At 38.2% G+C, this 16,131-nt stretch overlaps 1 protein-coding gene across 1 annotated transcript in view; it reads right to left on the reverse strand.

Moving 5' to 3' along the window:
* The window catches only part of Rttn (rotatin), a 234,439-nt gene that overhangs the window by 128,327 nt on the left and 89,981 nt on the right, over positions 1-16,131 (reverse strand). The window contains exons 21-23 of the mRNA XM_052155468.1: positions 10,454-10,571; positions 6,033-6,129; positions 5,430-5,498 (exon numbers count right to left, since the gene is read on the reverse strand). Of these exons, the coding sequence (XP_052011428.1) occupies positions 5,430-5,498; positions 6,033-6,129; positions 10,454-10,571 (284 nt within the window). The remainder of the gene's footprint in view (positions 1-5,429; positions 5,499-6,032; positions 6,130-10,453; positions 10,572-16,131) is intronic.

Consider the following 16,131-nt stretch of genomic DNA (forward strand, 5'->3'; position numbering starts at 1 on the left):
TACTCAGTTCTTCATAGAGTTAGAAAAAGCATTTCTCAAATTCATCTGGAATAACAAAAAACCCAGGATAGCTAAAACTATTCTCAACAACAAAAGAAATTCTGGGGGAATCAGTATCCCTGACCTCAAGCAATACTACAGAGCAATAGTGTTAAAAACTGCATGGTATTGGTACAGTGACAAGCAGGCAGATCAATGGAATAGGATTGAAGATGCAGAAATGAACACACATACTTATGGCCACTTGATCTTCGACAAAGGAGCTGAAAGCATCCAGTGGAAAAAAGATAGCCTTTTAAACAAATGGTGCTGGTTCAACTGGAGGTCAACATGTAGAAGGAGGCGAATTTATCTATCCGTATCTCCTTGTATTAAGCTCAACTCCAAATGGATCAAGAACCTCCACATAAAGCCAGACACTCTGAAGCTAATAGAAAAGAAACTGGGGAAGACCCTTAAGGACATCAGTACAGGGGGAAAGTTCCTGAACAGAACACCAATAGCGTATGCTCTAAGATCAAGAATTGACAAATGGGACCTCATAAAATTACAAAGTTTCTGTAAGGCAAAGGACACCATCAAAAGGACAAATCAGCAACCAACAAATTGGGAAAAGATCTTCACCAACCGTACATCAGATAGAGGGCTAATATCCAATATATGCAAAGAACTCAGGAAGTTAGACCCCAGAAAGCCAAATAACCGTATTAAAAAATGGGGTTCAGAGCTAAACAAAGAATTTTCACCTGAAGAACTTCGGATGGCTGAGGAGCATCTTAAAAAATGCTCAACTTCATTAGTCATCAGGGAAATGCAAATCAAAACAACCCTGAGATTTCACCTTACACCAGTCAGAATGGCTAAGATTAAAAATTCAGGAGACAGCAGGTATTGGTGAGGATGTGGAGAAAGAGGAACACTCCTCCACTGCTGGTGTGGTTGCAAATTGGTACAACCACTCTGGAAATCAGTCTGGTGGTTCCTCAGAAAACTGGGCATGTCACTTCTGGAGGATCCTGCTATACCACTCCTGGGCATATACCCAGAGGATTCCCCAGCATGTAATAAGGATACGTGCTCCACTATGTTCATAGCAGCCCTATTTATAATATCCAGAACCTGGAAAGAACCCAGGTATCCCTCAGCGGAAGAATGGATGCAAAAAATGTGGTAGGTATACACAATAGAGTACTATTCAGCCATTAGAAACAATGAATTCATGAAATTCTTAGACAAATGGATAGAGCTGGAGAACATCATACTAAGTGAGGTAACCCAGACTCAAAAGATTAATCATGGTATGCACTCACTAATAAGTGGAAATTAGCCTAGAAAATTGCAATACTCAAAACATAATCCACACATCAAATGATGTACAAGAAGAATGGAGGAGTGGCCCCTGGTTCTGGAAAGACTCAGTGTAGCAGTGTCAGTGAATACCAGGACAGGGAAGTTGGAAGGGGTGGATTGGGGAACAGGGGGAGGGAAGAAGGCTTATGGGACTTTTGGGGAGGGGGGATCCAGGATGGGGAAAAATCACTTGAAATGTAAATAAAGAATAGATCAAATTAAAAAATAATATTTACATCCTAAAAAAAAAAAAAGAAAGAAAGAAAATTCTAGCAAAATGAATCCAAGAACACATCAAAAACATCATTCACCAAGAACAAGTAGTATTCATTCCAAGGAGGCAGGGTTGGTTTAATATATGAAAATCCACCAATGCACTATATAAACAAACTCAAAGAAAAAATCAAATAAACATCTTATTAGATGCTGAAAAAGCTTTTGACAAAATCTAACAAGTCTTAGAGAGATCAGTAATTCAAGGCATATACCTAAACATAATCAAAGCAAATACAGCAAACCAATAGCCAATATCAACTTAAATCAAGAAATACTTAAAGCAATCCCACAAAAATTAGGAACAAGGCTGCCCCCCTATCTATTCACTATAGTACTTGAAGTTCTAGCTAGAGCAATTAGACAGCAAAGGAGAACAAGGAGATGCAAATTGGAAAGGAGGAAGTCAAGATATCAGTATTTGTGGATGATGATAGAATACCTAAGTGACCCCCAAAATACTACCAGACAACTCCTGCTGACAAAAAAAAAAAAAAAACTGATGAATGTAAAATAAAATTGACTTAAAGAAAATAGTAGCACTTCTTTATACAAACAATAAATGAACGAAGAAGAAAATTAAGGAAACAACATTCTTCACAATAGTCATAATATAAAATATCTTGGTGAAACTATAACCAAGTAAGTGAGAGATTTGTATGACAAGAACTTCAAGTCCCTTAAGAAAGAAATAGAAGAAGACCATAGAAGATGGAAAGATCTCCCATTTTCATGGATCAACAAGATTAACATAGTGAAAAAGGCCATCTTACAAAAAGCAACCTACAGATTCAATGTAATTCCCATAAAATTCTAACCCAATTTTAATAGACATTGAAAGAGGAATTTTCAGGGCTGGAAAGATGGCTCAGCAGTTAAGGGCACTGACTGCTCTTCAGAAGGTCCTGAGTTCAAGTCCCAGCAACCACATGGTGGCTCACAACTATCTGTAAGGAGATCTAATGCGCCCTCTTCTGGAGTGTCTAAAGACAGCTATAGTGTACTTGCATATAATAAATAAATAAATCTTTAAAGAAAAAAAGAAAGAGGAATTCTCAACTTCATATGGGAAAACAAAACAAAAAACAAACAAAAAATAAAAACCAGGAGAGCCAAAGTAATTCTGAACAATAAAAGAACTACCAGAGGAATCACCATCCCTGACCTCAAGTTGTACTACAGAGCAATAGTGATAAAATTAGTGTATTGATACAGAAACAGACAAATTGATCAATAGCAATTGAAGACCCAGAAATAAACCCAACACACCTATGGACACTTGATTTTTGACAAAGAAGCCAAAATCATACAGTAGAAAAGAGAGAGCTTCTTCAACAAATGGTGCTGGTATAACCAGATGTGTGTATGTAGAAGTCAAATTGACCCATATTTATCACCCTGCATGAAGTTCAAGCCCATGTGGATCATGGAAATCAAAAGAAAACTAGATAAACTAAATCTTACAGAAGATAAAGTAGAAAATTGCCTTGAACATATTGGCACAGGAGAAAATGTCCTGAACTGAACACCAATAGCTCATGCTCTAGGATCAACAATTGATAAATGGGACCTCATAAAATTCAAAAGCTTCGGTAAGGCAAAGGACACTATGAGTAGGACAAAACGACAATCTACAGATGTCCCTCAGTAGAGGAATGGATACAGAAAATGTGGTATATTTACACAATGGAATACTACTCAGCTATTAAAAACAATGAATTCATGAAATTCTTAGGCAAATGGGTGGAACTGAAAAATATCATCCTAAGTGAGGTAACCCAATCACAAAATCACTCACTGATAAGCAGGTATTAGCACAGAAGCTCAGAATACCCAAGAAACAATTCACATATCAAATGATGCCCAAGAAGAAGGAAGGAGAGGCCCCTGGTCCTAGAAAGGCTCAGTGTAACAGTGTAGGGGAATACCAGGATAGGGAAGAGGGAAGGAGTTGATTGGGGAACAGAGGGAGGAAAGAGGGCTTATGGAACTTTCAGGGGATCCAGGAAAGGGGAAATCATTTGAAATAAAAATAAAGAATATCTAATAAAAGAAAGAAACAAACAAACAAAAAAAAACATGACATCATGAATTTTGTAGGCAAATGGATGGATCTAGAAAATATCATCCTGAGTGAGGTAACCCAGACCCAAGAGGACATGCATGCACGGTATGTACTCACTAATAAGTGCATATTAGCCAAAAAAGTACAGAATACCCATGATACCCTACACTATACAGACCCTAAGTTAAACAAGAAGGAAAGCCCAGGGATGGTTAAAAATCCCACTTAGAAGGGGGAGCAAAATAATCATGGAAAGCAGAGGGAGGGAGGGACATGGGTGAGAGAGGGGAGAGGGAGGGAATAAGGGGGGCAGCATCAAGTATAGAGGGATACAGGACAGAGGCCCAGAGGGACAAGAGAATAAATGGAAATATGCAACTGCCAGGGCTGTGGGGGAACCTCTAGAAAATCCTAGAGAACTGGGATGGGGGAAGCTTCCAGGAATTAATGTGGGTGACCTTAATCAAAATGCTCAACAGTAGGGATATGGAATCTATAAAGACCTCCTCCAGTAGGCATCCCACCTACAAAACTTTTGACCCAAAATTGTTCCTGTCTAAAAGAAATGCAGGGACAAAAATGGAGCAAAGACTGAAGGAATGGCAACCAGTGGCTGACCCAACTTAGAATCCATCCCATTGGGGGCACCACTCTGGCCACTATTACTGATGCTATGTTGTGAGTGTACTTACAGACAGGAGCCTAATATGCTCTGACAGGCTCTTCCAGCAGCTAACTGATACAGATGGATATACTCACAGTCAAGCATTGGATGAAGATCAAGGACCCCTATAGAAGAGGAAGGACTGAAGGAGCTGAAGGGGATTGCAACCCCACAGGAAGACCAACAATGTCAACTAACCTAGACCTCTGATAGTTGCCAGAGGCTGAGACTAAGCCACCAAGGGAGAGCTGGTCTGAAGCCCTGGAACTTATATAGCAGAGGACAGCCTCATCTGTCTGCAGTGGAAAAAGATGCACCTAATCTTGTAGAGAAGTGATGTCCCAGGGTGGGGAGATACACTGGAATGTATACTCTCTCAGGGGTGAAGAGGAGGGGTAGGGGGAAGAACTTTTTGAAGAGGTACAAGAAGATGAGCAACTTTTGAAATATAAAGAAATTAAAAAAAATGCACATTGTTGATAATCTTCAAAAGCCATCAAAAAAAGCTATGCCAACAGAAATGAAAACAGGATCACATTTTGGAGTAGTAAAAAGTAATGAACAAATATATAAGGAGTTTCTGACCTGGAAGTAACCGCCATTATCTTTATCTGCATATTATTTCCTAGTGTTTACTGAGGAAGAAATACAAGGGTTGTGTATAATTTCCTGTATATTATGTAAAGAAAAATGACACATATTTTCAAGTTCGAGATGGACATAAAATCAAATTTAGCACATTATCTTGATTACTATATCCTGAATTTTTAAACAGTGAAAATTATTTCTAAAGCTTATTTTCACATGGTTGAAAATAGAGATTATATGTGGAGAAAGCAATAGCATGTGAACAATGACTCAAGGCTGAAACGACACAGACATAAAGCTTTCCTGTAAATTTGCAGGAAATTGAAGTGGAAAGGTGATTAGAGGGAGCTGTACTCATGGACCCTCCAAAGAATCCCACTGAGGAAACTGGAAGTCCTGCCAATGAAGAGACTCAAGCAATTATAGACAGCGACTTCCCCTTTGTGGAACAACAGTTTATTAGTCATAAAAATAAGACAAATTCTTTACCTTCTAAAGACTGAAACAGGCAAACTGAAGAGTGATGATGAAGAAGACTTATTAGAAAGATTATCACACCTATAAAAAGAAGGCAAAATGAAAAATGAGTAGGCCAAACTCCATTTTAGACAGTGCAGTTGACATTATAACTAAGTCTAGCATCCAGTATAGTCAAGAGTTTGCTATCATCTGAACTGAAAGTAAATTGTATTTTTGTCTGTAGTTTCATATAATAAGCACTCATATAACAAAGAGGATATGTAGCAAGTGAACTCTATGACCTCTCCTACTGAGGCAGCTTAAGGTCACATTAATCAGATACCATCATTCTAAACATTTTTTACTCTTTTAAATAATAATTTGTCAAGCACACAAAGATGAAAATATGTACTAAAAACAAATCCAAGACAAAAATCACTATAATAATTATTTTTTTCAATTTTATACTTAGTTATGTTCGAAACAGTAACTTGGTGACTTTATGAACCCACGGGCTTTTAAGTATCACTTACTCAAACAGAAGAGCATGACACACGTGTGCGGCTGTAGGAGTGCATCACACCTTAGATAACTCAGGGTAAAAAGACACCAATAAAAATCCTTATATCTCACCATGTATCCATTCTTGATACTTCATCGAACAATAGAAGACAAAACAATGCCCCGACTTCAGCCACCACAGTACAATCTTCATGAAATATCAAGGAAACTGAGGGGAAAAGGAAGTACAACTTCATAAAATATTCAGCTTTAAAAATGTCTTAACTTGAAAGAAAAAGAAATACAGCAATAACCCAGAAAACCTGACATATCTAAAATACGGTCTCTCACGCAACCAAACGTGTGAGAATTACCAGGAAGGCATATAAAACAGTTGCTCAGTCTACAGAAGTAATGTGCATCTCTAACACATTCCCAGAAAATGCTGACAATACCGGTCCAGAGCCACAGATACAGACTTGTTCACGAAACACTGTACAGCTGTCTATGAGCTCAGCAAGAGATCCAGGTCAAGGGACACTTCGTCAAGTTATGTAATTCTAGCTGAAGTTTTCTCACTAGAGATCCTTTATAATTTTGGATCTTAACAACAAACATAGTCCTAGAATTTAGACTTAATGCTAAAAGGTTGTGCTTATGCAATGTTATTCTGTCATTTACTTATTAAGAGAAGATGTAGTTTAAAACATCCTCTGAGTTAGCAGGTAATAACAGTAGCTCCACCACGTACTAGTTCAGAAGGCTAGTCAAGACCTTTACCATAAAAGCCCCATCTACTTCTGTACATTTTGCATTGTTTGAAAACTAAGAAATCCTAAACAAATTAGAATAGTAGTTGTACCATCACACAGGAATAATACCAATACAGAATCTTCACATTTATAGAAGCACAAACAAGAAATTTGAATTTTACAAATATTTTTCCTATTTATACAAAAAGATAAATATGTAATTAACATGACTAAAAATACAACCTTCAAGAAATAAGAATCATATAAAAATTAACTAGTGTTAAAATGACATTTTTCCTCAGTAGAAACAGAATGTTTTAGAGTATATAAATAGTAAAAAATTTCTGAAATACAACTGGCTATGGTATGGGGTTAAAACAGATTTGGATCCTTACCTTAAATTTTATTTCCATTAAAATATTTAAATAGCTTACAAAACAGTGAGGTTGCATAAGGATTCTTTACATATCCTTAGTTTTCATTTCTCCCCCATCCATTCTTTCCCCCACTCCCCTATGTGATACCTGCATAAACCTTTAGTTGGCACCCCACCCCATGCTAGTTCCCCCATATCACAAGAGTACACTCCTTTGTTTTATCCTTTACTCAAGTAGAAAAATTTCACGCACATTTTAGTTTGGTTATCTTCTCCTCAACGGCCTCGTTTTTCCATCCCCATTACTCTACAACCTATTTGAACTATTATTTTTATCTACAAGAAAATTTATAAATAAGACACCCTCATCCATAGCAGATCTGAGAAGAAATTGGCCCAAAGAAGCATATTCCAGCGTAAGAGTAGCAGTTCTAATGACAGTGCATGCATAAGATTTTTGCCAATATAAAATCTGAAACAATATCCAATAATATGGCAAATGGAAACATTAAAACAACATTCTTCTTTAGGGATAGTTTAAAAAAACAGAGATGATGAAAACTTACATAGTTTTATTTTGTATAGCTCTATACTGTCTGGAATTTTGCAATGGGGATCTGTAATTTGTTATCATTTAAAATAAAATAGATAAAGAATTTGGAGTTCTTCTCCTGTCACTACTACATATCTGGTGTTATGACTATGCTGAAGCTCCCAGTGCCAGTGAGACCCTGATTTCCTCCCTCTCTCCTGGTAAAATGAGCACTACCTAGTGGGGGTGTGGGAATGTACCTGATGGCAGAAGAAGGGGTCTGGAGAGCACAGTGCCAATAGGCTCCTGCCACTCCTCCAGGAGCCCTGCTCTGATGTACACGGTAGATGAACTAAGATGGCACCTGCACACTGGCGAATCAGAACAAAGATCCAGAGGTCAGAGAGATGGCTGCTTCTCCTCTTCACAGGAATGGGAATCTCCGCAAGTGACTGACTCCCTCCTCTACAGAGCCATGGGCTCACATCCAGCAGGACAACATGTGGAATGCCCTCTTGGCCACTGATTATGTACCCATAACCTGATTAGCTGAAAAACTATATGTAAGTTTATTGTACTGAACAATGGAGTTAGATCTGCACCCTGATGCTGATCTCTGAAGTACAAATCCCAGGAATCTCATGCCGTCTGACTCCATTCCCCCTCCCCCACTCCACTCCATCACTATTCTTATTCCTGTCCCTACACTATTTAACTTAGATTCTATCCCTGTAATACAGTATAAGGTTCTATCATAGCAAGTTTATAATTCAAAACAGATCTTTGCAAGGTTATTTAATCATTAAAGCCTGTCAATCAATTTTCCATGCTAGGACAGAATAATCTCTAAAATACATGTTCGCATCTAAAAATCTCACATAGCTCCTCTCTGCTCTTCAGCTGACCAGATCTTACATGAGCTGCCATCCTTACAACATCCTTCCATTTCCCCTTCATATTCCACTGTTCCTAATGAGCAAACTTGTGAAACGTATCTTCTTCCATTATCAGTAAGTCAGTCATGTCCATCTGAACTCCCACATAACACTCAAATCCCAGCTTAGGTACATGCTTCCAAGAGCACTTCCCCAACACTAATACATTCAGCACTTCCTCTGGTACCAGGAATTCCACTTCAGGGGTTATTATGCTGTATTTTTAACTATTTATCAAAGACTTTAACTCTCTGACAATTCATTTGCCATACTTATAACTCTAATAAAAGGGCCTACCACTGCACCTAGAATATAATATGTGCTTCATAAATGCTTACAGAGGAATAAAGTTTCATGGCAGAGTAGCTGGTAAAAAAATTAAAATCTCCCTGTATATACATGACAGAACAATTGGTAAAAATACCAAAAGGATGCAGCTTATGTTGCCACTGAAAGTGCTTTTGAAAGCTAGGGGTGTGGCTCGTTGATGCAGCGCTTGTCTGGTAGACACATAACCTCAGCTTAATTCTAAACACCATCCCACACATGCAAAAGTGCTTCAGTGTCTGCTAGGTACTCGTAAGTGCAGTATTTGAATAATTTAAAAGAAAATGGGCAAATGGGAGACAAAATGAAATTAAAAGTGGCTAATAAGGTAACTATTAACATGAATAAAAAATTGGAAGCTAGACATAGTGGAACACACCTATAATGCTAGCATTCAGAAGGCAGAGACAAGCTGATCACTTCAAGTTCTAAGCTACCTTATAGTAAGCTCTACCCAAAAACAGCCACACAGATACCCTGTCTGAAAAAAATAAATTTGAAAAAGCAACAAGTAAAAAATGAATAAATGTTTTAAAAGAGGAAAGATGAAATCAGAAGTCTAGTTTTGCTACTCCTTCAGGTGATCACTACAAAAAGATCTATAAAAAGAATCTCATAGTCCACTAATATAATTTTATGACCTTAAAAATGAAAGAATTTTTTTTCCACCTGGTTTGGACTTTCACAAATGTTTCTTAAACCATGTCCTATTTATTTTGTAAGCAGATTATCACTGAGGGGAAAATGCTAAAATAACATTATTTTATAATATTATATATTCTAATATAAATCTTATTTATCTCACCAATGCCTAATAGGACACAAAATAGAGATATTTGACCTAAATGCCTCTTTAGAAAAATTAAAAGCAGTAAGGTGAAGATAGAGTGAGCGCAGTGCTGACAGAGAACGCAGTGCTGCTGCTCAGCTAGCGGTGGGACCTGGCCTGACTGGACAGAGCCGAGCAGCCTCTGCTGGATATGGGGCAGCAGCACAGACAGACTCTCAGGCACTTGTGCCCTCTGCTTGCCTGCCTTCAGATCTCTTTGCATAATACGCTCATGCTATGTTCTGTCCCTCTAGAGAACACTCCCTCATACAAAAATACCAAAGTCTGTATCCAAAGCAAATGATAAGAAGATAAATTCCTATTTTCTATCTAAATATCATTAAAATCCAATCAAACCTAGATTTTTTAAAAGGCTCATTTTTAAAATATTTCTTCAAATTACATACATAAACAGATGCTCAGAGTAAAATAAGTCACTCAGTGTGATAAGAGTTGAGTCTCCAGGCTCAATCCCAGTCTGATCTCATAGGCAAATGACAAACAAAGGTACAAGGGCAAACAGAAGTAAGCCACAGACACTAAGGAAAGGAAGAAGACACAGCTGGCCTTGCTCTTCACATAAGTAGTAAACTCCATACTAACAAGCAGGTGCAGAGACCAATCCAAGCTCCCTCACATTTCTCAGAAGGGACATTTCCACATGCATTAAGTGCTTTTCAAGAACACTTTTTCAGTTTAATAAGCAGCTACATTTTACTAAAATGGGAAGTAACTTTTACTTCCAGTGAGAGAAGGAACACATAAAGCTACAGGGGGAGTCCTTCAGGCAATATTTACTCACCTCTTAGTAGCAGGGTCAAGAGAGAGGCCTGCTGTGACAAGGAAACACGGATAACTGGGTCAGCATACAAAACCTTCCTCAGAAGTGTGAGGCATGGCTGAATCAAGCATTCTATAAGCTGCGAGCAGGAAATGAGATAAAATACACCACATTATCTTATTCTAAGTTTAGTTGCTTTCTCATTAAAGTATATGAAACTAAAATGAAAAGATGCTAAATATTACATTTTTAAAATTACATTAAGAGTTACTTTAAACATTGGGCTGGAGAGATGGTTCAGTGGCTAAGGAGCCCAACCTCTCCTTGCAGAAGACACAAGTGCAATTCCTAGCACCCACAGGTGGCTCTCCACTGTGTATAACTCCACATCTAGGGAATCCAATGCCCTCCTCTGACCTTCATAGGCAACAAGCACGCACATGATACTCAGGCACACATTCCTTATATCCATAAATAAATGACTAGTTTAATTTTTAAGAATTACTTAAAAATAAAAGCAACATTGAATACAACACCCAAGTGCCAGAACAGCTGGGACAGGGTCCCCAGGGCCCCACCTGTACCAAGGAACTGAGCAGTCCCACAGTACTCTGTGCCAGGGGAGAGCCGGTCACGCAGGGAGCTGAGACAGGCTTGCAGGCACACAGGAGGGACAAGCAACAGCCAGAGAGCGGGACCAACTAACACCAGAGATAACCAGATGGTGGAAAGGCTAGCTCGAGAACACAAGCAACAGACACAAAGTCTCCTTAGTACAATCAGAACCCAGTTCTCCCACCACTGCGAGCCCTAGTTGCCCAAACACACCAGAAAAGCAAGATTTAGATTTAAAATCATAGCTCATGATGCTGATAGAAGGCTTCAAGAAGGACATAAATAACTCCCTTAAAGAAATACAGGAGAGCACAGGTAAACAGGGAAAATCCCTTAAAGAACTATAGGAAAGCATAAACAAACATGTGAAGGAATTGAACAAAACCATCCAGGATCTAAAAATAGAGGTAGAATCAATAAAGAAATCACAGAGGGAAACAACTCTGGATGTAGAAAACCAAGGAAAAAAGTCAGGAGTCATGGATCCAAGCATCAACAACAGAATACAAGAGTCAGAAGAGAGAATCTCAGAAGCAGAAGATATCATAGAAAGCACTGACACAACAGTCAAAGAAAATTTCAAATGCAAAAACTCCTGACCCAAAACATCCAGGAAATCCAGGACAAATGAGAAGACCAAACTTAAGTATTATAGGTATAGAAGAGAGTGAAAATTTCCAACTTAAAAGGCCAGTAAATGTCTTCAACAAAATTATAGAAGAAAACTTCCCTAACCTAAAGAAAGAGATGCCCATGAACATACAAGAAGCCTACAGAACTCCAAATAGATTTGACCAGAAAAGAAATTCATCCCATCACATAATAACTAGAACACCAATAGTACTAAACAAGGAATGTTAAAAGCAGTAAGGGTAAAAGGTCAAGAAACATATAAAGATAGACCTATCAGAATTACACCAGACTGCTCACCAGAGACTATGAAAGTCAAAAGATCCTGGGAAGATCTCATACAGACCCTAAAGGAAGACAAAAGTCAACCCAGACTGCTATACCCAGCAAAACTCTCAATTACCATAGATGGAGAAACCAAGGTATTCCATGACAAAAACAAATATACACAATATCTTTCCACAAATCCAGCCCTACAAAGGATGATAGATACAAAACATCCACACAAGGAGGGAAACTACACCCTAGAAAAAGGAAGAATTAATCTTCTTACAACAAACCGAGATAACCACACAAACATAACTCCACCCCTAATAACAAAAATAACAAGAAGCAACAATCACTTCTCCTTAATATCCCTTAATATCAATGGACTCAATTCTCTAATAAAAAGACTTAAGACTAACAGACTGGATACATAAGCAGGACCAAACATTTTCCTGCATACAGGAAATCCACCTTAGGCACAAAAACAGACACTAACTCAGAGTAAAAGGCTAGAAAACAACTTTCCAATCAAATGGTCACAAGAAACAAGCTGGTGTAGCCATCCTAATATCAAAAAATATTAACTTTCAACCTAGAGTTATCAAAAAAGATAAGGAACGACACTTTATACTCATCAAAGTAAAAATCTACCAAGAGGAACTCTCAGTTCTGAACATATATTCTCCAAATACAGGGGCACCAACAATCATAAAAGAAACTTTAATAAAGCACAAAGCACACACTGCACCTCAAACAATAATAGTGGGAGACTTCAACACCCCACTCTTATCAATGGACAGATCAGGGAACACAAACTAAAGAGAGAAACAGTGAAACTAACAGAAGTTATGAATCAAATGGATTTAACAGATATCTATAGAACATTTTAACCTAAAACAAAAGAATATACCTTCGTCTTAGCACCTCACAGTACCTTTTCCAAAATTGACCATACACTTGGTCACAAAACAGACCTTAGCAGATATAAGAAAATTGAAATAATTCCATGTACCCTATCACATCACCATGGACTAAGATTGGTCTTCAATAACAACAAAAACAACAGAAAGCACACATACACATGGAAAATGAACAACACTTTACTCAACAATAACTTGGTCAAGGAAGAAATACAAAAATTAAAGACATTTTTGAATTTAATGAAAATGAAGGCATAAAATACCCAAACCATTGGGACACAATGAAAACGGTGCTAAGAGGAAAACTAAGAGCTGAGTCCCTCAAAAAAGAAACTGGAAAGAGCATCACTAACAGCTTAACAGCACAGCCAAAGGCTCTAGAACAAAAAGAAGCAAATACACCCAAGAGGAGTAGAAGGCATGAAATAATCAAACTCAGGGCTGAAATCAATCAAGTAGAAACAAAAAGAACTATACAAAGAATCAACCAAACCAGGAGCTGTTCTTTGAAAAAAACCAACAAGATAGATAAACCCTTAGCCAAACTAACCAGCAGGCAGAGACAGTATCCAAATCAGCAAAATCAGAAATGGACAATTTTCTAGACAGATACCAGGTACTAAGTTAAATCAGGATCAGATAAATGATCTAAACAATCCCATTACCCCTAAAGAAATAGAATATCATTAATAGTCTCCCAAAAATAGCCCAGAACCAGATGGGTTCAATACAGAATTTTATCAGACCTTCAAAGAAGACTTAACACCAATACTCTTCAAATTATTCCACAAAATAGAAATAGAAGGAACACTACCCAACTCATTTTATGAAGCCACAATTACCCTGATATCTAACCACACAAAGATCCAACAAAGAAAGAGAACTTTAGACCAATTTCCTTTATGAATATCAATGCAAAAATACTTAATAAAATTCTTGCCAGCCAAATCCAAGAACACATCAAAAACTATCATCCAGCATGATCAAGTAGGCTTCATACCAGGGATGCAGGGATGCGGGGATGGTTCAACATACTGAAATCCATCAATATAATCCACTATATAAACAAACTCAAAGAGTAAAAACACATGATCATTTCATTAGATGCTGAGAAAGCATTTGACAAAATCCAACATCTCTTCATGTTAAATGTCTTGGAAACATCAGGAATTCAAGGCCCATATCTAAACATAGTAAAAGCAATATACAGCAAACCAGTAGCCAAAATCAAACTAAATGTAGAGAAACTTAAAGCAATCCTATTGAAATCAGGGACTAGACAAGGCACTGTCTGCCTATCTGTTCAATATTGTACTAAAAGTCTTATCCAGAGCAATTAGACAACAAAAGGAAGTCAAAGGGATTCAAATTGGAAAGGAAGAAGTCAAAGTATCACTATTTGCAGATGATATGAGAGTATTGCTAAGTGACCTCAAAAATTCCACCAGAGAATTCCTAAACCTTATAAACAACTTCAGCAAAGTTGGATATAAAATTAGCTCAAACAAATCAGTAACCTTCCTATACTCAAAGAATAAAGAGGCTGAGAAAGAAATTAGGGAAATGACATTCTTCACAATAGTCACAAATAATATAAAATACCTTGGTGTGACTCTAAGCAAGCAAGTGAAAGATCTGTATGAGAAGAACTTCAAGTCTCTGAAGAAAACAACTGAAGATCTCAGAAAATGGAAAGATATCCCATTCTCATGGATTGGCAGGGTTAATATAGTAAAAATGGCCATCTTGCCAAAAGCAATCTACAGTTTCAATGAAATCCCCATCAAAATTGCAACTCAATTCTTCATAGAGTTAGAAAGAGCCATTTCCAAATTTATCTGGAATAACAAAAAACCCAGGATAGCAAAAACTATTCTCAACATTAAAAGAATTTCTTGTGGAATCCCACCCCTGACCTCAAGCTCTACTACAGAGCAATAGTGATAAAAATTGTATGGTATCGGTAAAGAGACAAGCGGGAAGATCAATGGAATAGAATTGAAGACCCAGAAAGGAAACCAGACACCTACGGTCACTTGATATTTGACAAGGAGCTAAAACCATCCAGTGGAGAAAAAAGACAGCATTTTCCACAAATGGTGCTGAGTCAACTGGCAGTCAGCATGTAGAAGGACTCAAATTAATCCATTCTTATCTCTCTGTACAAAGCTCAAGTCCAAGTGGATAAAGTACCTCAACATAAAACCAGACACACTGAAATTAATAGAAAAGAAACTGGGAAAGACCCTTGAGGACATGGACACAGGGGGAAAGTCCCTCAACAGAACAGCAATAGCTTATGCTCTAAGATCAAGAATTGACAAATGGGACCTTATAAAACCACAAAGTTTCTGTAAATCAAAGGACACTGTCAAAAGGACAAATGGGTAACCAACAAATTGTGAAAAAAATCTTCACCAACCTTACATCTGACAGAAGGCTAATATACAATATACACAAAGAACTGAAGAAAGTTAGACTCCAGAGAACCAAATAACCCTATTAAAAAAATGGGGTATGAAACTAAACAAAGAATTCTCAACTGAGGAATACCTAATGGCAGAGAAACACCTATAGAAATGTTCAGCATCCTTAATCATCGGGGAAATGCAAATTAAAACAACTCTGAGATTCCACTTCACACCAGTCAGAATGGCCAAGATCAAAAACTCAGGGGACAGCAAATGCTGGTGAGGATGTGGAAAAAGAGGAACACTCCTCTATTGCTGGTGGGATTGCAAGCTGGTAAAACCACTCTGGAAATCATTTTGCGAATTCCTCAGAAAATGAGACACTCATCGGGAACAGTCTTGGCCACAGCATGCCATCTCCAAGCAATGCAGGAAGTCAGCTATACAACCAGAAGCCAGCTAGGAAGAGGCAGCCTGCACAGGTTGAGTCCAGCCCTGCAGAGCAGAGGATCCAGTCCGGAGGCCTCCAGCAAGGGCCTCCACCTCTGGATCGGGAACACCCTCAGCCACAGCATACCATCTCCAAGCAGTACAGGAAGCCAGCTATACACCCAGCAGCCAATGAGGAGGAGACAGCCAGCACAGACTGCATCCAGAGATATCTGGGCCAGAGGTACATACCCAAATACAACTACAAGAGAGTGGGTCTCGGCTGTCATCTTTGCTTCTGTGACTGTGCAACAGACTGGTAAGCAGGTTTCACCAGAGTAGAGGATTACTTTGGACACACCGCACCAGGACTCCACCTGCACCCAGGAACTCTGCAGCACCACAGCAATTTGTGCCAGGAGAAAGC

Source organism: Apodemus sylvaticus, chromosome 13 (genome assembly GCF_947179515.1).
Source record: "Apodemus sylvaticus chromosome 13, mApoSyl1.1, whole genome shotgun sequence".
NCBI classification, from domain to species: domain Eukaryota; kingdom Metazoa; phylum Chordata; class Mammalia; order Rodentia; family Muridae; genus Apodemus; species Apodemus sylvaticus.